Source organism: Acyrthosiphon pisum, chromosome A2 (genome assembly GCF_005508785.2).
Source record: "Acyrthosiphon pisum isolate AL4f chromosome A2, pea_aphid_22Mar2018_4r6ur, whole genome shotgun sequence".
NCBI lineage: Eukaryota > Metazoa > Arthropoda > Insecta > Hemiptera > Aphididae > Acyrthosiphon > Acyrthosiphon pisum.
In genome coordinates this window covers 100,533,785-100,561,043 of record NC_042495.1, presented here as the reverse complement: position 1 = coordinate 100,561,043, position 27,259 = coordinate 100,533,785, and the positions used below count along the sequence as shown (strand labels likewise).

At 29.7% G+C, this 27,259-nt stretch overlaps 2 protein-coding genes across 16 annotated transcripts in view; both read left to right on the top strand.

Moving 5' to 3' along the window:
- The first annotated feature begins 6,568 nt into the window (after positions 1–6,568).
- On the top strand, positions 6,569–16,901 carry LOC107884283 (mannan-binding lectin serine protease 2). 5 transcript variants are annotated; one of them, XM_029489219.1, is made up of 7 exons: positions 6,569–6,930; positions 7,083–7,296; positions 7,407–7,619; positions 7,865–8,033; positions 8,094–8,227; positions 8,299–8,466; positions 15,174–15,282. In XM_029489219.1, exons 1-5 carry the CDS (start codon positions 6,715–6,717, stop codon positions 8,128–8,130), a joined length of 849 nt encoding a protein of 282 aa, XP_029345079.1. In that variant the 5' UTR covers positions 6,569–6,714; the 3' UTR covers positions 8,131–8,227; positions 8,299–8,466; positions 15,174–15,282. The 5 variants fall into 5 exon arrangements, with proteins under 5 accessions (XP_029345079.1, XP_029345078.1, XP_029345080.1 ...); XM_029489218.1 differs by having other exon boundaries at positions 15,190–15,209; XM_029489220.1 differs by lacking the exons at positions 6,569–6,930; positions 7,083–7,296; positions 7,407–7,619 and adding an exon at positions 16,232–16,901 and having other exon boundaries at positions 7,882–8,033; positions 15,190–15,346.
- Positions 16,902–22,969: 6,068 nt separating this feature from the next.
- Positions 22,970–27,259, top strand: part of LOC100574854 — a 276,000-nt gene continuing 271,710 nt past the window's right edge. For 10 of the 11 annotated variants that reach the window (XR_003839396.1, XR_003839397.1, XM_029489186.1 and 7 more), the window contains exons 1-6: positions 23,926–24,007; positions 24,392–24,452; positions 25,955–26,091; positions 26,233–26,379; positions 26,439–26,572; positions 26,647–26,814. Coding sequence is in view for 9 of the 11 variants with exons in the window: in XM_029489186.1 (XP_029345046.1) it covers positions 23,941–24,007; positions 24,392–24,452; positions 25,955–26,091; positions 26,233–26,379; positions 26,439–26,572; positions 26,647–26,814 (714 nt within the window). In the remaining 2 variants the exon portion in view is untranslated. Of the gene's footprint in view, positions 23,302–23,446; positions 23,512–23,925; positions 24,008–24,391; positions 24,453–25,954; positions 26,092–26,232; positions 26,380–26,438; positions 26,573–26,646; positions 26,815–27,259 lie in introns of those variants that run through there. The other variant, XM_029489187.1, reaches the window with a different exon arrangement.

The window sequence follows — 27,259 nt, the reverse complement described above, 5'->3', positions numbered from 1 at the left end:
AATGAAGTAAATGCCACTCAGAGTCCTTTTGTATTAGAAAGATCATTTCCATACATCGACAATGGTACTTGTCAAAATTTCCAACGTAAAAAAGGAATTTCAGAATATGAAACTTATGATCTGCTTTGTGTTGGTTGTGATTGCGGTAATACGAATTTAGATTCTGAGCGTAGCATAGTCACAAACTGGGGGCTTGGGTGGCTAAGTCCCCCAAACTCAACCTTAGCCCCCCCCCCAAAAAAAAAAACCTAGGACATACAATTTTAAAATGCTATATTGCAATGGTTTGCTTGTCTTTAATATATTCAGCCCCCCCCCCCCCCAAGTCAAAAGTGGAAATTACGCCAATGGTGCGTAGCGATTAAAGCATAGGTTTTAAAGTTATACGTGTTGTTTTTATTGTGTCAATGAAGTCTGAATGCATTTTGGTGTAGTGAAAATGGTTCGATTTTTAACTAATTTGAAGCTATTTGATAGATGATTAGATCTAATTGGTACTTTGGGGAACAAAAATAAAATATTCTAGTGCTTTTTTTAATATTTGGAAAAATTAAAAAAAAAGTTATGCAAAACTATTTTTTTGACAATATCTATTTTTTTTTTTTAGAGTAATTAAAACAGTTAAACTTTTAAAAGAAAATCGATCTATCTTGACTAAACATGGTTTATTAAACTATATTTTCTTTTCCCCCAGAAAAGATTCTGAAACTAAAAATGTAAAAACTCATTTGACTACTTATCGGTTACACCAACACAAACATTAACAAACAATAAAAATTAATTAAAAACAGAAATCAGTGTAAGATTAATACATTCATTGCTTCGCTCAACATTTAAAATTAAACAAAATTGTAATTTTACTAATTGTTCCAAATTTCCATATTTATTTTAAAATAAAAACAAAGAAACTTCCATAGGTACTACAATGTCTCATGGGCTACAAAAACAATTTCGTATTGTAGATAAATTCTTTAAATATAATTAAACACATTTGTTTCTAAAGTACCTGGTTAAACAGAAAATATTTTACTAAATGGAAGTTCCTTATAAGGAAGTTTAACTGCATTGATAAACGAAAATTAACCCAAAAACAATAATTATACAAATTCCTTAATAATAATAAAATAATAATATTCAAGTTATATTTTTTATAGTCGACAGCGAAGCATTTAACGTTTATCCCGGATCGTTAAAAATACGTGGTACCCGCTTGTGTTGTCTTCGTCTTACAAAAGTATAACAGCAAATTTTCGTTCGCTAGTGTCAATAGTTTTAAAATTAGAGTAAGTTGACCTATTATCAAACTCTTAGGTAAGAATATTATCAAAATAATTTGAAACATTTCAAAATTAGGTATAAATATCAAGAAAAAACTATTTTAAACAACTCGTCATGGTAAACTTTAATTATTATGAACCTTTACAACAGTTTTAGTATGTATTTAAATTTTTTCTAGTAGATATACAATTATTTTTATTATATTAAGTACATTTAGATCATCTATACTATGTACATTGCATTAGTATATACTATACAATAAATAAGAGAACATTGTATTGCACGTTATGATCATGTCATAATATTTATAACATTAACGATACAACAAAGATCATATACTATTTATAAAATTAATTTATAATATTTTTTATTTAAACATCTACAACACAACAGCATTTCAATTGTGCAGAATTCCGGGTAAACTATATAATATACTGTTACAAATATAATATTATCTATTACTTATTAGTTATTAGTTTATTACTGATAAATAACAATTATATAAAGATTCATATAACTTCGATTAAGCTAACATTTATTTTTATCAATATTTCCAGTCCTGGGGTTCAGCCAGTTGTGAATGTTTGTGCAAGACATATTGGAATATTGCAACATTTAATATATTTTATACTTCCTAACTTTCAAAACCAACTCTGCCATGGTATATAGGTAGTATAGGTTTTATATCAATTTAATAATATATCCATATAATTATTGGATTGTATATTATATAATATAATTAATAATGTAAATCTGTATTGCACGAAGGTAATCGTTTTGGCCGACAAATTAACCCGGATTAACAGTCCGTTTTGGTGAGTTTCATTTCTACCATTTGAACGAGTATTTTTACGTTTTACCTGTTCATGGTATAGACAAAGATACGGATGGGTGCACGGGAATTGGGCCACAATTAACCTTCTTTCAAAAACATATACGGTAACTGGGCCACAACAGTTTTACATTTATAACAGGTAGACCCAGTGATTGGGCCACTATTTTCAACGACTTTTTTTTATTGTATAATTGGAACAGTAAATTAATAGATATGTTATATATAAATTGCTTATTACAAATTTAAATTTCCCTTTTTTCATTATAATCTATTTATGTTGATGGCACTTTTGAATACTGTGCAAAGCATCTTTATCAATTACTTTCTATTCATGGCTTTAAAGATAATCATATTATGTTTCTTTAGTATTTTGTCTACCTCAAGACACGCAAAAAAGCACTTATATATAAACATTAAAATCAACTATCCTTTATTGCACATATCATGCTTTATATTTTAAGCTAACAAAAGTTACTGTCGATTTTAGGACTTCAAGAGGGAATTAATCATGACCATATTTAAAAAAATAAAATACAGTCCTAAAATATTATCATCTCATTACATAATACAACAATAATAATTATAATAACAGTAAAAATAAACATCTAAAAATACAATAAATTGAAAAGTATAGATTATTACATTATTCTATTCAATAATGTTATTTCAAACATTTCAAAAATTAAAAATAACAGTAAGGCACAAAACGGGATTAATATGGGACAAGTTTGAAATTACGGGACAAAAAGCGTCCTGAGAGCAATTTGTCTGGACAACAGGATACAAAGCTGAAATAAAGGACAATTCTGTATAAAAGAGGACGTATGGTCACCCTAAATTAATCATACATGATTTATTTACATTATAACACAATTACATAATCATAATCCTAATGTAAAAAGATTATAAGTGTTTCTAAAAAAAGCTACTGAACATACACATGAAAGCCCTAATAAAATCGTTAGGAAAGAATTATTAGCAGACAAGTCAGGAATTCAGTATAAGCTTAATTATTCTGAAATTAATTGAATCAGGTGATCAATAATTTATCATATCTGAAAATATAGTACCCTATATTACCAAAATCACAAATATGCAATCAACCATTAAATACTTTTCATTTAATTCAAAGTTGGTATAAGTAAATATTGAAACATAAAAATGTATTGAAAGCATATTTAATTAAAGATTTTCAAGTCAATTTGGGGCTCACAAGTTTTTTGGCCTATAATTTTTGCCACCTGCTGAAATAGGAGATGCATTTACTGAATTGTTATCAATTTTACCAGCCGAATATGAAAGTGTAAATTTTTCTGATTATGTCTTGGATACATACATAGACGAAAACTTATTCTATTTTTAGTTGAATAAATCCTTGCCCAAACGCTATAACTCTATTTAGTATTCGCTCAAACGGACTTGTTTTGGGTCGATTAGCCCAAATGGTAGCCCACACCCTCTTATTGCCTTAAATCTAAGGTAGGAGGGAAGGGTCTGAGAGAACCAGCCAAATATTCCATTAGCTTCCCTCCACAAAACAGACAACTTTTTAGTTGTGTTTGATAGAATCATACATTGATCACTGAATTGACTGAAAAACTTAATTGTTTTCTGAGAATTGGTTAAAAATCAAACTAAAAATGTTATTAAAACTATTAGAAGTGACTGTGGTTTAGAGTGTAAAAATTCCGAAGTTCAAGCAATTTTAAATCATCATGGTATATGTATAGCATGAAACAAGTGTAATTAATTTTTCTCAATAAAATAGTAAGCCGAACGTTCAATGAGGATTATTTGCGAGGCATCCAGAACAATGATCTATGCCAAGAGTTTTCAAAAACTACTGTTGGCAGAAGCAGTCAATACGGTAGTGTTCATATTAAATTATATTGGTAATTCGGGGAATGTATATAACACTCCATACCAGGTATGGTTTGATAAATTTTCTAAAATATAAAAGTTCATAGAATTTGGAATAAACGCATATAGTTCAGTTCCAAAACAACAACGAAACAAGTAGGATGCATAAAGCCGAAAAAGATACTTTGTCAGATATTCAGAAACTTTAAAAGCGGATTGTATTTGGTATAAAGAAAATAATGAGGTGTCACTTAGTAGATACGTAATTTTTAATGATCAATGTGTTGTAAATAACCAATTTGTAGAATGTTCCGATAATTTAAATAATAATAAAAACATTGATGTTCTTAGCTTACACAAAGGTGGCTCATTAGAACACAGCAATAAATCAGAAGAAGATGAAGTCTTGATAAATGAATTTGAATCAATAAGTGAAGATATCAATGAAAATCAAGAGCATGAACAAGGAAATAGATCAAATGTCAACATGTACAATTTTCGAGACACAAGTAATATTAAGAAACCATAACTCAGCCTTTTCGTAGACGAATCCAATCCAGTGAATATTAAGGAAGCTGTGGAGTCACACAACTCAAAAACATGGATAGAAGCCATGAACAATGAAATGGAATCTCTTGAACAAAACGGAACATGGTCTCTCGTAAATTTATCTAAAGATAGAAATATTGTAAATTGTGGTTGGGCGTATAAAACAAAATACAGTTTTCGTGGACATGTTGACTGCTAGTAGGCTAGGCTAGTAATAAATGGATATAGTCAAATATTCAGTATTGATTTTAATAAAACGTTTAGTCCTGCTATAAAGTTCGGTCCATATTAGCTATATCAGCAGCAGTACAATTACAACTTCGACAATTTTACGTAAAAACCGCTTTTTTTTATATGGACATTTAGACGAAGAAATTTACTTGAGACAACCACAAAGTTTCAACGATGCTACAGTAAAGGTGTGCAGACTTCAACTCAGCTTATATGGTCTTTTGGTGGGAGCACACAAAAAATTAGACCGACCGGCGTCCGTGAGGACGTTGATTGGGTGTTCGTGGCTTCGTTATATATGTGGTAGCTCGCAGGTGTCGTGACTGGGTAGGATTGGGTGAAGAGACCCGCAGTTTAGTCGTCACTTCCCAAGCCCGTTGAGATGAACCATCAGAATGCGCTCTGCGCCCGTGCGCAGAATCTTATGTGGCCCGTCCACCACATTCTAAAGCAGTCACCATGATGTTAAATCTTAAAGTTAAAAACATTTCTTCTTAACTTTAATATATTAGAAACAAAAGCAGATCCTTATGCTTTTGTTAATAGAGAAAATAACATTATAGTGTTAAATTTTGCTATATTGGTCAATGATTGATTGATGAGTAGTTTCAACTACATCTATTCGGTATGTAAATGCATTGATCAAATATTTGAGACAACATTTTAATATTACCGAAGGAGAATTGAATCAATTTTTAGGTACAAAAATTGAGAATAAATCTGATGGATCAATTGTAATTCACCAATGGTTGTAGTGTAAAAGAATGTTGGAGAAGTTTAATATGACTGAAGCAAATCTAGTTCAAATACCATCAGTCTTTCAAAATTCATTAGATGACAAGCAACAAATTACTAATCTAATTAGTTAAGTACCATATCGAGAAGCAGTTGGAAGCTAATTTTATCAGTTTACAAGACCAGACATAACTTTTTCAGTAAATCTAGTTAGTAGAGGATCCAAAGGAACAACACTGGACAGCAGTGAAACTTATTTCAAAATATTTAAAAGGAACTATTAATTTCGGATTGATATTTTGTTCTAGAAAAATACTCATGTTTAAGGTATATAGTGCATAATGCTGACTTGGATACACGCAGGTCAAAATCAAGGTCAGTATTTACATCAGGATCTGGAAGTATACCATGGAGTTCACGTCGTAAACAGTGTGTTAGCATAATCACAACTGAATAACTGAATTAGAGTCCAATAGTGCATAGCTTTAAGTCAAGCAGTACAATAATTAAATTGGTTAAAATTGTTTTTAGGTGAATTACTGAACCAGTCATCAATGGTCCCCACAATGTATGGAGACAATCAGAGTATGTTTTAACTCGTGAGAAATTTAGAGTTTCATAGAATAACCAATACAGATGTTCGCTACCACTATATATGAGAAAAGTTCAATGAGGGATGGTTTTCATTGGAGTACATATCCAGCAAGGAGCAGATTGCGGACATTATGACTAAACCATCTCCACGAACGCAGTTCCATGAGCTATGGCCTATGGGAGAAGTTAGGAGTTATACATATTGATGAATAGGGGTATATTGTTTAAGGGAAAGTGTTGGAATTATAAACAAATTACCCTATAGTGTCATGTAGTGCATAAGTAATCTATTCATACTATAGTACATCAGACGTTGAGTATACTTTTTTATAATACTATAGCGTAAAAGTATTGTGTAGCGTAGCCAGTATATACCGTTAGTTCTTGATATATTATATTACACATTGTTAAACTATTGTACAACGTATAATTATACTTATTATAATATTATATATATCTGATCTTATTATTTACCTTTTGCTTCTGTATATCTGTGTACTTCAACACTATTGTTTAAAAGGTCGATTGGTGTTAATCTATAAATAAATATTAATGTTACTTTCCTCATTACCCCGGGAAAATTTAATAGATTTTCTCCTAGCACCCACTACCCAAAAATAGTAATATTTTTAATGTTTAATGTGTGTGTAATGTATAAAATATCTCTCGTTTCAGGACTAAACCTAGATATTACCATCGGTGGAGCAGGCATATTTTTTTTACACTCTAATTCTTATTTTTTGACCGGGGTTATGATTTCACGTTTTAATGAAATAAACGATACAGTTTTAGGATTTATAGACATGAAATACCATGTTCAATGGATTCGTGGAATTTTAAACGAACATGTGAGTAAATATATTTGTATTTATTGGAACCTATTAATTTAAATTTTAAATTAATTGAATTGGATTGGTTTTTAAATGAAAACTTTTGGTTTAAAACTAACATACTTTAAATAGAATATATATATTTAACATTTATAATAAGGTTTTGACAGGTCACAGTGAATTCATGCGTTTTACCAACTGTCGAAGGAGTTCTATATTATTATGAAGGTTCTAATGAAATTTTATCTCCCGGGACATTAATTAATCATCATCTTACTGTTATTGAGAATTGTGAAGTTGGATATCATAAGGCTTATCCCAATGGTTTTAGGTTTTGTCAGAGAACAGGAAATTGGTTATCGAGTACTGAGAAATTATGTTTCAGTAAGTTTTGAACAGTCGTTCGAATGTCGTAATAATTCTTTATTTTTAAATATTATAATACAAGTATAAAGTATGACATATGTTTGATTATAATTTATCTACTTTTATAGAAATGTGTCCACCTCTAATATCAGATAGCTTAGATATTAAATGTAGTCATAATGGTAAGTATGCTAATTGTTCAAATTTATCGATACTTGATACAATAGCAACACTATCATGCAAGCCAACATTTACTGCACCAAATGGACAAGAGATTTCACTTGAATTATTTTGTCAGTCTAATGGGCTGTGGAATAAACAACTATATAGATGCAATCCATGTAATTGTATTTTTATCATATAAACATGAGTCTCTAATTTATATATATATATATATTAGTCATTTACATAACTTTTACTGTATTCAAATGGTTTTGTTTGTATTATAAATGATAAAATTAGGGAGGAAAAATAATTGTTTGGTTAGGCATATTCGTTTTGTGTACAACTGTCCACAATATGTTTATACCATAGATACTTATCAATAATAACCATATATTATATTTATATTTAAATCTTATTTCAGATTGCGGTAGAGTATATGTCGAAAACCAAGTATTGATCGACAATGGTGATAGAGCACTTGTTGGAACGGCTCCTTGGAATGTTGGAATATATCAGTTAAATAAAATAAATTATAATTATGACATGATATGTGGAGGATCAATTATTTCTCCACAATTAAGTCATTTCTGGTAAAACCTTTGTACAATGTATTTAGAAAAGAATGGAAACTAAATAAATATAATTTTCAGCGGCTCATTGTTTTTGGCAAAAAGCTGTGTTATCTAAGAATATATCTGTAACGGATGGTCTATACAAAATTGCTGTTGGAAAATATGATAGAAATATTACAATAATTGACAATGAATTTACTCAAATAATAAATGTAAGTTATTAATAATTCAAAAGTCTAAAAATAATTGGTATGATATGATATAAATTAAAACAATTTTACAGGTGGAAATGATTCACCTGAAAGAAGGTTATTATGGACGTACTGGGTTCCATGCTGAAGATATAGCTATTATAGTGTTACAAAACAAAGTTTCTTTTAGTAATGGTGTTTCACCTGTTTGTATCGATTGGAACGGTAAATACAATGTAGTCAATGGAAATCAAGGAAAGGTTTGTTTGTAATATTATTTTAAAAAATAAAATCGTGATTTAATTAAAGTTAATTACTGTACCTATCTATCGATAATTTTCAATTTGTATGTAAGAGCAAAGACCATAGGATTATATTCTAAAGTATATGTATAAAATGTATTATTAGCATATTACATTACATAACTAAAAGTTATGTATGAGTGGATACCGCTCTGCTGTAGGTAAAAAGTGAGTTACTGCAATGGGTGATGTGAAATTTAAATTTAGTCATAGGTATAATATTATTGTATTTGAAAAACGATTCTAGGTGGAAACAGTCTATGAGTCAGCATATTTTATAACTATACTATTGAATTACAACAAAAATCTAAGATCTAGAAATCTGGAGATTTGGTCTTTTTCTAATTTCATCAACTTTTACTATCTCAATATTATGATATACAATAATTATTTTGTTTTTAAATAACATTATTTTCTTTTATTTATCAATATATTATACTCTTTCGAGCTTACAGTAAAATTAGTTTATTTAGGGATAACATACGTCATGCAGGGGTGGGTATTACGTTGGACCGTCGCAATGATGGTACTCTCACCCTGCAGGCTATTTTTATATATATAATATATATCTTTATATCTATACATTTCATGGCGGAACGGTATACCGTATTCCGACAACGTTTTTCCCGGAGCGTGCGCGACATCGCGTGTCGTGTATACGCGATACGTATTATCATAGTTGAATGTTATATTTGTTTATCTTTTTTTGATTTGAGAGGATTTAGTGGCTGTATAGGAAGTAATTCTAACCATTCTTGTTCGTCAACAGAAAAATCTGAATGAAAATAATAGACATAATAATAATGTAAAGTAAATAATAATTATAATAATAATAATAATAATAATAATTTGAGAAAAATAATATTTCAGAATAAAAGGAAATGTTATTATCTTTTCCTGGCTAAGAAATTTCGTAGACTCGGCTTATTGTACAGTTTATGCAAGTTTACGTTTGATCTTCTTTTATAACTTCCTAAGTCATTATTATACACTGGTCCATATACTTTCTTGAGTATTTTCCTCTCGAAACTCTGTTGTCTTTCTTCATCTCCTTGAGCACTATACCATGTATCGCATGCGTACCTTACTATGGGTTTCAAGTACGTTCAGTATTGGCGTTCCTTTGTATGTCTGGGCAGAATTTTGGAGGAAAACATTTCTTTCATTGTGAAGTAACATCTGTTTGACGCATTTAGTCTCATCCTAATTTTATTGTGCATATTGTTGTTTTCGTTTATGTTAACCCCCAAGTACTTGAAGTCCTCTACCTGCGCGAAAATAAGTCCTTCGATGGATAGATTATCCTTTACAGTTGTATTCCTAATCATCACCATATATTTTGTCTTGTTTTCGTTTATTACTAGTCCAATAGTCCCATATTGCAGCTAGATTTTATTAGCTTTCTTCAAAGCTGGGCAGTAACTAGTTAAAAAGTTAAAAGTTAAGTTAAAAGTTACTTTTTTTGATAACTTTTAACTTAACTAGTTAAAAAAAAAATAGAATATAGAAAATAACTTAATTAGTAACTAAGTTATTTATTTTTATAAATAATTGTAACTTAACTTAGTTATTTTGTTAAAATGAAAGTTATTTGTAAAAAGTTATTTACGAATTTTCCTATTATGATTTATGTGATTTATCATTTATGAACTGTATATTATTTGCATTGATATTTCTGAGAACCGCGACAGAGCTATATCTACCGATGATTGTATGTATGTATTTTATTGTATTTATTACTATACTATAAACATATTATTATAGTATATACTAATGATTAATATTATACTATATAGACATATTGTAATTACTAATTAGTAGTATTATACTATTATAGTGAATAGTGATTATTATTATTTATTTATTACTTATTTGGAATATAACTTGGAAGTTTATATTTTCTATGAAATTACAACAGTTAAGATTTATGTTACATTGTTACTAGTGTACTGTGTACATTGATAGGTACGTAATGTTAAATAATACAATTTCCAGAACGGATCTAATTAGTAATTTCTGATACGGTGATACTTATGCCGTGTTTTCTACAAACTACACCCTAAATTCTTTTAATATTATATTGGGATATAAAGAAAATAATATATACGTCTCTATATAATATAATATATTAATATCAGCTTATGTAGTAGTGTGTCAACTGGTGTGAGTGTGTACCTAACTACGAGGGTTCCAAAATCCAACAGTAAATTTAGTCATTCGTCAATGTAATCCTTTGAGCATTAATGTGTTATAGTACCCAGTGCCGATACTGAAATAAAATATAAAGACTATAAAATAATATAGTCTGTGCATTTGTTATTAATTTGTTTTACTTTATACCAAAACTAGTTGTTTTCCTCCAATGAGATAAAAAAAGTTTATGAGTAAGTTAAAGGTATTTAAAAAAATAAAAGTAACTTAACTTTTAACTTAACTTAGTTATTATTTTCATGAAAATTTGTAACTTAACTTAGTTACTCAAATTCAGTAACTTATTAAAACTAACTTTTACTTAGCTAAAATATTTTTTATTTTAGGATAACTTAACTTTAACTAGTTGAAAAAATTGGTTAAATTGCCCAGCTTTGGCTTTCTTACACTCTCATCAATGTCTATTTTCCAAGTAAAATAATATCATCTGCATAGGAAAGCAAGGTATAGCCTATTATTTCCATTTCTTTGAGGTCTGATATATATCTCACCACTTTTTCCAGAGCTAACATGGCTAACTAGCACTGGGGACATTGCATTACCCTGTCTCAAGCAATTCTTGAAATTATTCATCAAATATTGATGATGATTCTCCTGAGAAACATACTCTACAACAGGTTTATTCGTTACGCACCTGGATTAGTTTACTAATTTATTGGGTATGCCAAAGTTTATTAGGGTTGTCCACAGTTGTTCACAATTGATGCTGTCGTATGCCTGTTTGAAGTCCACAAACTGCATATGAAGGTCCTTAATATACTCGTAATACTTTTCCATAAGTTGTCTTAGTGTATGAATGTGATCTGTCGTGGTGTTTCCTTTTTTAATAGCCACACTGGTACACTCCAATAATGTCTACTGCGTATATTTCAAGTCTCTTCAAGATGGCTATTGATAACACTTTGTATGTGATGTCCAATAACGAGATTCTACGATAATTTGTTACCTTCTTTACATCTCCTTTTTTGTGGATTGGATATATAATTCCTAGATAAAATCCTTAGGCATACATCCTTTGTTCCATATATCTTTTACTAGTAGGTATATTTCGGTCGCAAGATCTTTTCCAGCCAGTTTAAGTAGTTCTGTATTAATTTCATCCTCTCTAGGGGCTCTAAAGTTTTTAAAAGCTTAATGATAGAGTCTATTTTTTCCAACTTTTGTTCGGTCAATTCTGGTTCTGCTTTTTGGTAAGACATTCTATCATATTTTACCATGTTTCCAATGGTACTATTGTTATTTAACAACTCGTCAAAATGTTTACGGAATTGTTTGACTATTTTTGTTGGATCCGTCAGCAGGTCACCATTGTCATTTTTTATGATAGAAGTTTGAGGCTTATAATATTTTCCTACTGCTTTTTTTAAAAATGTTCTTGTGTTGTTATAATGTTCTTCAAGACATTCCAACATTTCTTTTTCAGCCCGTCTTTTTTCCCTTCTATTCGTATTGCTTACTATTGTTTTCCTGAGCATATATTCCTCCGTAGATTCTGGGGTAATATTTGTAACATTTTTTTCCTCGCCTCGTTGTGCTTCATTACTGCCTTTTGACATACATCAATAAACCAACGTTTATTTTTCATACCTGTATAATTTATTCTTACGTCCTTCAATTGTATCTTTTATGTTATTCCATCTCGTTTCCTGACTGCCATCTGTGTCATATGGTTGATTATTCACCTCTCTGACCTTCTCAGATATGATGCTTCTATATTTATTTATTTCTATTGGGTCTTTAGTTTTTTTCCATATTTAGAAAATTTAGCTTATTTTTGTTTTTTCTCACCATCCAGTCGATTGAGAACTTTTTCGTTAAGGTGGCCACTTCTAGATAGTGGTCCGTGTTACCGTCTGCCCCTCTGAAACTACGAATGTTCTTAATCCATGATCGGTGTTCTTTATCGATCGCTAGGTGATACTTATGTCTCTAGATTCAGCCAAGTTTACAAGTCTTGTTTCGTTATCAATTGGTATGCTGTATAAGCTTTATCTACCAATTGTTGGCCTATAGTCTTCTTCTTGCCATAATTTTGCGTTCAGATCACCAATTACAACTTTTACACTGTGTCTAGGAAGTGTATCGTATACTCGCTTGAGGGTTTCATAGAATACATTCTTAACTTCTTCCTCTTTTTCCTCCGTTGGTGCGTGGCAGTTGATTATTATTAGATCATTGTTTGTCATTGACAACCGTATGAAGCATAGTCGTTCATTTATCACTTTGAACCTGATGACCTTTGGTAGTAATGACTCATTGATCAGGAACCCCACACCTAATTCGTGTCTGGTCCTCATGCCTCCACTGTAAAATATGGTCGTATCACTTGACCTTGCGCTACTATTTCCCGGTGTTGGGACCAAAGAGGATATTAGTAAATGAATTCCGTTCTTTGGTATAAATAATTTTTATTGTTATTTTATTGAATAAACGCAGAATACATGTGTAATAATTTTTTTTTAAATTTATTTATAGCTATTAGTCGGGGACTATGATAGCTCAACAATTATACAATTTATATATTTAAATAATACAATGAATATTTTACATAATTAAAAACATAATATTATAGAATTTTAATTTTTGAAAGGTTACACATACGCAACAATACAAGAGATAAGATGCAATTAAGTTAATTAAGATATAAATTATTTAGACTATATAGAATATATATTGTTATTATCATTATATTATATAGAGAAAATTATACGGAAATAACTATGGAGATAAGGTAGCTTTGGGGATTAATGTGTTAAGTACTAAGGATAGGAGATTAATTAGTGGACTGATTAGAGAGTTGAGGTTAGTGATAAAGTTAGATAATATGACGGAAAAATTACCTGTGGAAAAATCATGAGAGAGGGTGGCTTCAGCGTAGGATTTCGGTCTGGAATGAGGGTTTAGCTCCGGAACTTTGGTTGAAGGTGCTTTCGAGGGTCTTATGTTTTTTATTTGAGCTCTTTTGGAAATTGGACAGCCCCTGAAGTTGGCAGTGTGGTTCCCGGAGCAAAGTGCACACTTGGCTGGGCTAGCACAATCCTTTGTGCAGTCCTCGGAGCGATGGTCTTCACCGCATTTGACACATTTTGATTCGTGGTGACAGTAGTTATCAGTATTACCAAAAGGCTTGACAATTGTAGCACTGTGGTGGACCACGACGGGACCGATGTGGTTTCTCGATTATGACTTTGGTGTTGAGTAGCGAAGTAATTTTAAATATATCATTGTTGTTATTCTGACGGTTTAGATCGACAAAAAATAATGGAAGACCGCATTTATTTTTATTTTTGACGTTAAAAACTTGTTTTACAGAATTTCCTTCTTCCGACAAGGAGGCGGAAATGTTCGTACACAAAGTGGAATGGTGAAGGTTTCTTATTGCGACCCTGAATGAGCGATTAACGCGAGCTTGAAAGGTATGAAACCTACCATCAGTTTCTTTGAGAGGGGTTAAAATAATGTTGTAGTTGAGTACGCCACTGGGATATACGATCAGAAATGATTTGGTGGACTTACAGGTAAATGCATCAGATCCGGTCAACCTTGTTAGCTCATTTATGAAGGCGGAGAAATTTGAGATGTTGGAGATGTAAATCGGAGGAGCCGGAGGCGTGACGTCTTGTTTATCGAGCGTCGACTGCTCGATCTTTTGTTTTGCAGGACCCAGTTTTTCATTGTGAGCTGTCGCACTGTTAGTGGGAGTGTTAAATACGTTGTCAGTGGAATCATTGGAGCACAAGGCAGCATAACGATTGGGAGTAACGAATATTTTTGAATTTTTATGGTCAACTTTTGGCGAAGTTGACGAACTAGAAAGATTGCGTTGTTAGACTTAGATATATGGGAAGGATTGCCACCGGTGTCGTGGACTTTGTTTGCCATATTAACGAGATGTGTAATAATTATTAAAGCAATACGTAAGTGCCAAAAGGTGTGTATCGCCCGATAGCTATGACGCTACTAACTTAGTGTCCACGCACGGTGTGACGAAGTCACCCGATCGATGTTAACTAAATTATCGATCTATCTGCTGTAGTGATAATTTTATTAAATTGTCTTGGCTCCAACACACCGCCCCACATTTTACGCTTGCGTAAAATTTCAGCAAACTAACGTACTGACTTTGTATACATTAAGAAATTAGTTTATAAAAAAAAATAATTCAATAGTTGCGGATCGCTTATTAATAAATTATAGTGGACAAATATACCTATTTATAAAGAAATAATATATAACCAAAATTACATAAATATAAGCTACTTAATAATCAAGTGGCAAGGGACACAAATTTCTAACTGCTTGTTTGGATTGACCCCTTTCCGTTCACATAGTGACCACGCGAATGACATTATCCTGACCGTGGTGTAATTCGATAATTCGACCTAGTCGAAAAAGACTTAGTATTATATTATGTTTATTGTTCATGTTATAATTTCACATTATGTACTCAATAGTTTTATACTTTTACAGATTGTTGGTTGGGGAAAAACGGAAAAAGGCATTTCAAGTCCTATTTTATTAGAAGCAAATTTACCATACATCGACCATATTTCTTGCCGGAAAATGTTCACAAACGGATTTGAACCATTTGTGACTGTTGATAAATTTTGTGCTGGTTCTGCATCCGGTAATAAAATATTTAAACATTAATACTATTGAAATCATTGATTTTTATATTGCGCTTAACTATAGGAGGTACGAGTTTGTGACCGCATACGATTATCGTTTTAGTTTTTGTGTTACCCTTTGAATCACACTTTAATTTTTTTGTTCAATTCAAATTTGTTTTATTAAAATATCAAAATATAACATTATTATAATATTACAAAAAAATAAAAAAATAATTTATCAAAAACGTTTTTAAAAAACTGGTGGTTTTACCATAGAATTACTATGAAGTAACAAATAACAGATTATTATGTATGAAAAGATATAAAACAGTTTATCATTTGTTAAACACAAACCAAATTTGCAGGACATACATTCCCGTTTAGTTCTGTGGGGCTTATCTTTGGTACCGGAATTGTTGCATCTTCTTTAAGAACAAGATTTTGGGAGATGGCCTACATTTGAAAACCGTTGTTCTATATTATATTGTATTATGTATTATATTGTAATGTAAATGGAAGTCAGTTATAGTATACGATAATATACTATATAATTTAAATAACAAATAATAATTATGGTTTGGAATTCATTGAGTAATAATCTAACCGCTACTTTTATCACAAAATTCACTGATGTACCTAGTCAGTATGTGAATGTGTGTACAAAAAACCACTAAAATATATTATACTTTCATAGTTTCAAACCACATCTATCACGTATCGTACTATAACCTGACCTAACCTTTTTTTTTTATATATATATTATTTCCCCTTATCCATATGACCATATAATATTATATAATATAGTACTTAGGTATATATTATTTTTAATTAATAAGGTAAATGCGTATTATCCAATAACAATCATATGATTTATTTAGGTATTATGAATAAAATATTTTTAGTTTCAGGACAAGGAGTAGATCAGGGAGATAGCGGTAGTGGCTTATGCTTTTTCCACTCCGATTCTTATTACTTAACTGGAGTAGTGAGTAACAAGGATCCAAGTATAAATAATTCAATCGCAGTTTTTACAGATGTTATGTACCACATTCAATGGATTCGAGGTCTGTATAACCAACATAACTAAGTCCAATAAGATTATGGTAATGTTAATAAAATAATTTATTCCAATTGTAATTCAAATCAATATTTTTATAAATAGGTTTTCACTTTTGTGTACACATTTTTAAGAGGTTATATTATATACATATTCATTTAAACTAAACATAATATATAAAATGAATGTCGTAATACATATGTAGTATCTAAGCATTATAATAATTAATATAATATATTATAATAGTCACGTCATATTAAATTCCAAAAGTTTTTAGCATATAACGATTTTGTATTTTACATTTGTTGTTTTATAATTATTATTTTGTACTTTGTATTTGAAATAACTAATCTTATAAAATAACTAAATCTCATTACTTTTTATCAACTTTATTAATGATAAATACTAAGCATTACTTCAAAACTAACATAAAACAATATATATATATATATATAATGTAACATAAATAATATGTTTTCAGACTATAAATAGAGATATTTTTATTTTTTAACCGATTTTGCGTAATGCTTTGTTTATAATCATAGAAACGAATAAAATGTAAAATTACCTGATCCCCACTTAGCAAGGCTGGGCATTAACGAGTTAAAAAGTTAAAGTTAAGTTAATAAGTTAATTTTATATTAACTTTTTAACTTAACTAGTTAATTTTGGCTTTTCATTAACTTAACTGTTAACTTACTAAATTTCTTTTTTAATTAACGTAAAATTAAAGAGTTAATTTTTCATTTCAAGAAGTAAGTTAAGTTAATTTATTTTGTTTTTAATTTTATCATATTTCACTACTTCAGTATATTTCGTTCTCATGTCAAAAAATATTTACCATGAATTGTTTAAAGTAAAAAATGTATATAATTCGAATTTAACTAATATGGAAACACTGTATAAAATATAAACACTATAATCTATAATTTAGTTTTGGGTTGGAAAAAAATTAAGTACGTTAGCGTTGTATAAACAAATTAACTTTTTTTTAACTTAATAAAAAGTTAACAAAAAGTGTGTATTAACTTTTAACTTAACTTAGTTAACCTATAGTTAAATTAACTTTTAACTTTTAACTTTTTGTTATTGGTGCATATTAACTTAACTTAACTGAGTTAAAAAAAATCATTAACTTGCCCAGCCTTGCCACTTAGTATACATATATTGCAATTTACGGTTACTTATTAGGTAATATATATTTTAATTTATGATTCATTAGTTCGTAAAACACATTAGTTTTATGAAAACCAAATTCATAAAGGCAAGGCAAACGATTTATCTTCAATTCAGTATTTATTCAACCTTCAAACACACTACAACTACTAGAAGACCTGAAAACCCGAAGACTATCAACCAGCTCCAACAGCAACTGAGACCAGTACCTATGACGAATTTGATTATTCAAGCGATCCGATGAAACAGCCGTAACGACCTTAGCACCAGCGCTATCTGGAGGTCTCCAGAAACAGCCAACCAGAGACCATGGTACAGCACGACTACGAGCCACTCGACCAGTACGACTGGTCACATGTAAGAGTTGTGCCGAGTCAGCTGTCAAGAGATGTGCGGCCCGGACACCATCACTACACGATGGTCTGCCGCTCAACCACTAGTCGGATTACCTTGTGGCTAGTATAGAGCGGCCTACAATAAGTCCGCCTGCCGGGTTACCCATCGGCATACCCAGGGCTCATTTGAGTGCCACCTGACCATAGATCGCCGTTAACGACAGCGACGACAACGGGAACACCAGCCGACGAAGCGAAGCCGGCCGAAGTACCAGCGGCCCAGGATGACGACACCCCGAGCCGCGTTCTGAAGGCTCTCTCCCGCCAGCACTGCCGTTTCAATTGTCGTGCAGACGACCGATACCACGTTGCTGTCTCCCCGGCCACTTGTATATTAATCTTAAATATATTTTATATTGTCGGGTATAGGTAATATCATTGAGTACCTATATATAGTTTCCATAGTATATATAGTAAGTTGAATCTAAACTAACCGAATATTTATACAAACATAAGTACAACTGTCTTACAAAACAAATTCTTGAAAATCATAAAAATATTTTTGAAAACAGACACGCATTCACGAAAAAGGACACTGTATTATTACATAATGTTACTCACATTGAAAGTCTTTTAATTTTTATAAGATCATCATTAAAATAAAATTGTTTTAAATAATGTTGATTTTCAGTCTTTGAGACGGTCACCTACCCAAAAAAAATGTGTTTAATTAGTAGTTAAAATGAAATACGAACATTAATTTTGAAAAAATTATATTGACAAAAATCCGATTTTTTACAATGACAGAAAAATGTTTAGATGGTCATTGGTCACCAATTCAAACATTATATTTATAAATAATAAAACATACACCTAATAACGTCATAATATTATTATTATTAAGCAATCTCTAACAATTTAATTTATATATTGTATTATGTGTTATTAAGACGACCGTAAATGGCAACATGTTATCGTTCGATCAACGTCGAGTGATGAGCAGGCGCGTTTAGCGTGTCAAATAAATACAATAAATAATACAATGATATTATACTAGTAATTTTATTATTATTTTACTACACCTATTAAACAATAAAATAATATTGTTAATTACTGGTAGTGCGCTCTATTGCCAGCGACATTGAACTAATCTAGCGTAGCATAAAATATCGAGCACCATTTCTCTATACTTAGGGCTGACGGTATTTTCGGTATACCGTAAAAAAATCGCCTAAACGGTATACCGTAAATACAACCGTCTAAACGGTATACCGTAAAAAACCGTCTAAACGGTTTACAACTTGAGTACCTACCAACCATTTAGGGTTAGTTACTTAGCTTCAAATTCATTACTTTTAAAGTTTAAACCTAAACTGTAGCAGTGTAGAAAAATAAAGATATAAATTAAGTATATAAAATTATTATAAGTGCAAGTTTTAGTGCTGTTTTCTAGTATCAATGGCAATAATATAGATTATAATATTATTTATTATTTTATATAATACAGTTTATAATGTGAAATAATATTAAAGTAAAAAATATCGATACTAGTTAGATTTTATTTATTATTTCGGTATATCGTACCATATCGATATTTAGGTAGGTATACCGAATTGTTTCAGTTTCGGTATACCGTCTCAAATCGGTATTGAAATCAATATCGTAATACCGAAAATTATTTTCAATACCGTTAGCACTATCTATACTATACTATACTCAATGGTAATATACGCCTCGCGTCAGTGTGCGAAAGCTCCACCACCCGCAAACTCTACCCCCTCTGCCCACAACCATATTTTAGTATTTAGTTTGTTTAGTTATTATATTACTAAAGTTATGTATACTACCGGTTTCCCACCAATTAATTCCCCGACCAACGACCGGCTAAGGCCGGTTTACGTACTCGTTCTCTTCTCTTCCTGCTGTCTATGGAGATGCACCGGTGCCAATTATTATTAAACACAACAGCATTTTGTTCCCAAAACATGGAGTAGCGACTATTGCAGTTTTCCTCGGCAATGCCCACGAGAAAAACGTTGGTGAAAAATGATGATCAGACATCGACGGGTGTTTGATCCCTTTTGATAGTATATATACGTATATAATATTATTTTTACATGTCTGGCCGGTACAACGTGTGTAATGTGTAATGTGTATTATAAATGTATATATTATATCTAAGTTCTAAATGAACGACTGGTGACCATCCAGAGAAGCCATTGAAAATTATCATTGATCATGTTTTTGTTTTTTTAAAAATATCATTGTCTGGCACTTATAAGTATTATTAATATCTCTGTTATTATCTTATAAGTCCGAGTTTTAGCCAGTTAATATTGTTCGGCACCAAGTTAATATAAGTAATCAATATTATCTACTTAAATATTGTGTCTTGAGTTTTATTTTATTATTGTTATTATTACTAAGATAATAGCAGTTGATTCATCCTTCTGTCCTGAGACTTCTCATCGTAATATTATTATAAACAAAAAAAAAAAAAATGCAGGACGCTACGGCCAATTCAGGTCTAGGCGCATGGATGTAGGTGACTTTATCCAAATCGGCGATAGGCCACATTGGCGTTTGGCCTACTAGTTAGTATCTACTAGTTGCCTTTTGGTGAATTATCGAATCGTATCAACCATATTATCATAGCTGGTCACGTATATGCCTCCTATAGCCCGCATCGGCTCGCTTGTCTAAGTCTGACCTCTACTTATATGTGGCTAAAAATAAATTATATTTTAGATTATTATATTAGATTATTATATATTATAAATTATATTGGTTTTACAATGGTGTTATTTGTAATGCTTATAAAAAAAAATTGTGACTATGGATTTTTAATTTTTTTCATTTGCCATTGAAACAATATACTAGGAGCCTTCTGTTAAATTTTCAAGCTTTTTTATTCAACAAATAAAATTGTATTGATATTTATAGAAAATAAAACTAAAAAAAAAATAGAAACTGAAAATGTCCGTAAAGAGCTCAAAATAAGTCAAAATATTTAGAAAATGTTATAGTGTATAGAAAATATTAATATAAACTTTCAGTCAAAATGTCATGTACCTACTAATATTCCCATTTTTCCTTAATTTTTCTTTTGTTTTTCAAGATGCTTTGGAAAACTAATGGGAAATTTTTACTTTTTACCCCTAAAGTACCAACTAGATTCACTTTCTTATCAGAAAAGATATTGTTGAAGAAAATTTAAGCATTATAACTGTCCTATATTGTGATGAGAGACACACAAAAAAACAAAAAACACACATCATTGTAAAATCAATAAATTCATCGTTCCACTCAGAATCTAAAATGTCTACAAACAAATCAAATTAAATTTTTATGAGCGTTTGGAGTTCATATTATTACAAGATATTCACTCGAGTTCTCATGTAGCGATTTTGTATGTTATTGTAATTCAAAAAATAATAATTTTAGATACATGGAAACTTCAGTGAATGTTTACATTTTCATTTTCTATACACCATAAAATTTTGAAAATATTTTGGCCCTTTTTGAGCTGTTTACGGACATTTTCAGTTTCCATTTTTTTTAGTTTTTTGTTTTCTATAAATATCAATAAAATTATTTGTTGGTTAAAAAAGCTTGAAAATTTAATAGAAGGTTTCTAGTATATTGTTTCAAAGGCATATGAAAAAAATTAAATATTCATATTCCAAATTTTTTTTATAAGAATTTAAAATTCAAATAACGAAAAAATACATAAAAATGACGAAAATTTGCAAATTATTATGAGTTATATTTTTATTATTTAATTATTATAGTTGGTGTAACTCTAAAACAAATGATCGTAACTGCATGAAATTTTCAATGAGTGTTTATATAAGCCTTTTCTATAAATGAAAAATGTCAAAATATTTTATCTAGTTTAGAACTGTATACGGATATACTTAGCTTCAAACTTATTTAGTTTTTTTTTCTATGAATGTCAAGAAAACTTTATTTGTTGGTAAAAAAGCTTGAACATTTAATAGAAGGCTCCTAGTATATTATTTCAAAGGCAGATAAAAAAAAATTAAATATTCATAGTCCAACTTTTTATTTTATAAGCATTTAAAGTTCAAATAATGACAAAAAACGTTAAAATGACGAAAATGTGCAAATTATTATGAGTTAGAAATTCATTAAAAATTTTTCTTTTTAAATCTAAGATATGAAAATGTAATACAAGATTCCTTATAAGATTATCTACCTTTATCAAACAAAAAAAGTCTACAAGAAAATCAAATTAAATTTTTATGAGCGTTTGAAATACATATTTTTACAACATTTGATATTCACTCGATTTCTCATGTAACGATTTTATTATTTGGTTGTAATTAAAAAACAAATTACTATAGGTACCTACATGCAAATTTCACTGAATATTTATATTAGCATTTTCTATAAACGATAAAATGTTGAAGATAATTTGACTCTTTTTGAGCTGTTTACGGACATTGTCAGTTTTCATTTTTTTTAGTTTTTTTTTTTATAAATATCAATAAAATTTTATTTGTTGGGTAAAAAAGAGTGAAAAATTAATGCGAGGCTCCTGGTATATTATATTATTACAATATAAGTTGAAAAACATTAAAAATACATAGGCACAATTTTTTTTATAAGCATTTAAAGTTCGAATTTTGACAAAATGTATCAAATTTAAAATTTAACCATTATTTTGTAGTTAAAAATGTATAAAATATTAAACTTTTATAGCTAAGGATTGAACATTTTCAACAAGGCTCCACGTAAATAGTTTATTTATAAATTACTTTATTCACCTCAATATCATCAAATATACTTAATAAGAACATAGACTGACTGACTGTTTTCATGTCGGACCATTTGTCGTGAAATTATCTAAGTTAAATAGGAATTAGCAGTATCGTGTAATATAGTCCAGTCGTTCTCCAGTTCTTTTTTTTTACTTAGTTACTTTTTACTCATATAAATATGTCACTTTAATATGCAAATCGCCAAGTACTGCGCTTCCCAACACCGACGCCATGTATATACGTTCCGTCTACTAACATAAGGTCTCTGATGAGTACGCCACTCCATAATATGTAATACATTTTAAAACAAGTTAGCGTTTCCATAATTTGTTCATTCCCACCTGTTTACGTAGTTTGTCCTTCGGTCAATAAAGTGATCGCATAAAATAGCTAGTGGTAGGTTATAGTAGTAGGTAATATCGAACCGTACGTAAAGTACGTACTTTCATCGTAAGATAGTATTGTAGATTTTTAGAATACCCGATCTTATGTGTCTAGAAATCTAGAGTTGTAAAGTTGTACTGCTATGATCGTACCTTACGTAGTGTTTTCTTATGAAGTTAAATATTAATTGATCCGATAAATATATTGTCAGTGTTTAATATACATTATATTATTAGGTAAAGTATATTTTCATATTCCTACAATCTGCATGCTAGAAAATGTACGACAAAATATTGATTTAGTGTATATTGGTCTTATGATAAAACATAAAATTATTGTTATTTTTTTAATAATATATATTTGCTTATATATTTCATTTAGTCTCGGCTCATCAATGGCAACGAAGGTGACCTATTCCTGGATTATATATTCATGTTTAGTTTCCGGTACGTAAAACCAGTGTTAATAATATTGTAATAAATAGAAAATCATGTTTTTATGACATTATATTAGTATATTAGTATTCATTATATTTAAATATTAAGGAACACGATACATCCAAAAAATTAATTAATATATCTATCTATAGTGAAGAGTTTTGAATAGAATATTACAATATATTATTATGTTGGTATAGGTACCAGTCATATTTGGAAAACAATTATCTGCTTTAAATATTTAAATCAATCATTTTCGAACTGATTAATTCAAATTAAAATTACACGCTATAAAAAGTATGTTTTTAATTTTTCGAAGATTTATTTATTAATTAAAAATAAAATGTATACCTATATATAACTATGTATGTGCGTGTGAATTTTATGTAAAATAAGTTTGGGGTTGTAACAATAGATGATTTCGAAGATAATATTTTAATGTCCTATAAAATATCTTCACAGCCATTTTTCTCCGAAACTGTAAGAACTATACTGTTGAAAATTGGTAAGTAGATGAATTCTGTGAATCGCATTAAGATTTTCACACAAAAATAGAAAAAATAAAATAAATTTTGGGGGTTCCCTATACTTAGAATTGAAACTCAAAAAAATTTTTTCATCCAACCCTCACGTATGGTATCGTATATTATATCATTTTTTCCTATACTGAATAGTTTGAGCGAGAAACACTTCCAAAGTGGTAAGATGTCCCCCCCCCCCCCCCAATAACTTCTAAAATAAGAGGATGATAAAACTAAAATAAAATATATGATGTACATTACCATGTAAACTTCCACTGAAAATTATAAATGAAAACGTTGATCAAAATTTAAACCAATAAACAATAATCTTAATCAACTAATCATTGTTTACGTATTAATTATTTCAGGATCTGGAATTTTGTGTGACAGAAAACTCGAAAGACGACAAGCTGTATCATCTTGCTCAGTGTTGGTGACTGTATAATAAATAAATATTTTTAGGGCGTGCAACGAACAACAATAGTTCATGTGCCTTAGATCTAGTAAAATAAGTTTATAGGTCTATGGTGTGACCGGTGGCCGAACTTAAGTCCACGCCGTATCACACACTGACCGAACTATGTAAATTGTATCATATTATATTAAAGACAGTGGTATTATAGCAGATAATAGATATAGATAATAAACTAGATTGCCAACTAGTGGTAATAATTTAAGTTAAATATCAGCCATTTATGTGGGAATGATGGGTCTTATCACAGCATACTCCATTATGAGCCATAATATATTGGGTCGCGGCGACCGTCTATAGCGAACTTAAAATTTTTTGGCGGCCATATGGAGTGGTACGTGGGGGATAGCATTATCGATGATATGATCGGGTGGTAACGATTATTATGTTATTATGTTAACTGGCAAAAATATTAGTGGAACATAGAGCCCTAATGTCTTAATAAACAACATCAATCAATATACAATATATATTTAATATTATGTATTCTTAGTAATAATTACACATTCTGATCACGAAGATCTAAACAGCTTCTTTTTTTACATTTTTATTATGTAATAATCATTAAAATATAACTTTAACTACTATCCTCTCATTCATTTTTCTATTGTTAAACTTTTGATTGCGTTTATGACATCGAATTCCGACATTCTATATATGAACATTTAATTATAAGCTCTGCTATTAAATTGTTTATTATTATCTTAAATCTAACTTTATATAAATCTTTTTAATTTATATACAAATTTCAAACTTACAAATACTTTATATTTTTGTTGAATATTTTTACTTACTAACCAGCCTCTAATTTAGTTAACATGACATTATGTCAGACAACCGTTTTTTAAACACATTTTGGTAATTTTAACTATATTTCTCTCTGATGACAGATAAGGTTACCTAGGTTAGGATTTGGCTCAACCATAGACCTATAAACTAATAGACAGCGCTTAGATAGATAAGTCAGGGGTACGATATACAGTGAGCGAAAAAAGAAACAAAATAGTAAATTACAGTGTGACTTTACTGCCAAATAAATGTTGTTACAATAAAATATGCCGATTTTTATACTTTATTGGTTATATAAACACTGATTTATGGTTACCAAACCTATGGGTCTATGGTAATAACCATATTACCAACCTATTTATATTATATATATTATATTTATAAAGAAAATGAAAAAAAAATGAAGTATTCCCTCTATGATTTACTACTTAATGTTCTTTCTCTCCTTGTTCTCTCTGTTTTCTTTCTCAGTTATATGATCCCCTATAGCATTATTGGCAAGATGGAGTGGAAGCACTGTCCATTAGTTTATAGGTCTATGGCCACAACTAACTATTGTAGTGTCTTATATGTATTGCTATCAGCTATTTTAAAATGCTACTTAATTTTTCATATTTGTTTAAAACTAAATAATGTTAGACCTTTATTACACATTTGAATAAAATTATAGAAACACTGACGATAAGTTTTATTGTTCAAATGGACTGTGTATCGAATCGTCGTGGGTTTGTGATGGTCGTAAGGATTGTTCAGATGGTTCAGACGAGACTACAGAGTTGTGTGCTCTTTACGAATATGGAACCACGGGTAAAAAATAATTGCTATACCTATGAAATTTATTATAATTTATTTGTGTAAAAATTAATATATGCCAGAGCTACGCATATCAGTCTAATTATGGAACTACAGATATTACATCTAATATAGTATTATCTAATGTTGTTTAAGGTTGCGGTAGAGTTGAATTTTTCGACTTTAGTGGAAAAGCAGTTTTTGGAAAAGCACATTGGAATGTTGGAATATATCGATTTGAAAATTTAAATTATCAATATTTATGTCACGGATCAATTATTGCTCCAAATGTAGTCATATCTAGTAAAATTGTCGTACAATGTATTTGAGAAGGAATGAGAATTAATTAAATAACATTTTAGGGGCTGAATGTTTTTTTTATCCCAATATGTTAAATACGAAAATATCAGTACCATATGGAAAACTCAAAGTTGCTGTAGGAAAATATAATTTGAATTTTTCAAAAATTGACAATGAATATACTCAAATATTGAATGTAAGTTATTAATAATAGAAAGTCTACTAATAATTTGTATTATATGTAAAATGTAAATTAAAACAATTTTAAAGGTGGAAACAATATACATAAAGGAAAGTTATAATGGAAAAGAAGGGTCATATGCTGAAGATATAGCTGTTATTGTGTTAGAAAACAAAGGTTTGATTACCAGTGATGTTTCACCAATATGTATCGATTGGAATGGAAAATATATGGTACACAATGGAGATATAGGAAGGGTAAATTTATTCTACTATAGACCTAGTTTGTAGTTATATCGAATACATAAAATAAATTTTGAGATTGGTTGTCTGGTATATTTAATACAAAGTGGTGTGAGGTCATGGTTAAGTTATCCACACAAACTAATACATTTTGGTGAATTTGAATTAATTAAGTCAATTTGTGATATATTATATATATATGTAGTAAATCAATTATTTCTGACAGTTTTATACTTCTATAATTAATTATTAATTTTTAATTTGAATAATATTATTGCATACCTTTTTTAAAAATGTCATTCTTGAAATTGTTTTATTTTTGTATTCTTCTATTGCGTTTGTTGTACTTATCAATCGTCTTTTTATATTACACCTTTCAGGTTTTTGTATACCTAAGTTGCAACTGTTAATTTTAATGTATACTTTGTTTTGAAAATTCGAGATTAAAATTTTTAAAAAT

Coding starts and splice junctions, on each gene's coding strand:
- LOC107884283 (XM_029489219.1), top strand. CDS start 6,715: ATGTTTAATGTGTGTGTAATGTATAAAATATCTCTCGTTTCAGGACTA. Junction 6,931..7,082: donor GTGGAATTTTAAACGAACAT/GTGAGTAAATAT, acceptor AGGTTTTGACAG/GTCACAGTGAATTCATGCGT. Junction 7,620..7,864: donor ACTATATAGATGCAATCCAT/GTAATTGTATTT, acceptor ATCTTATTTCAG/ATTGCGGTAGAGTATATGTC.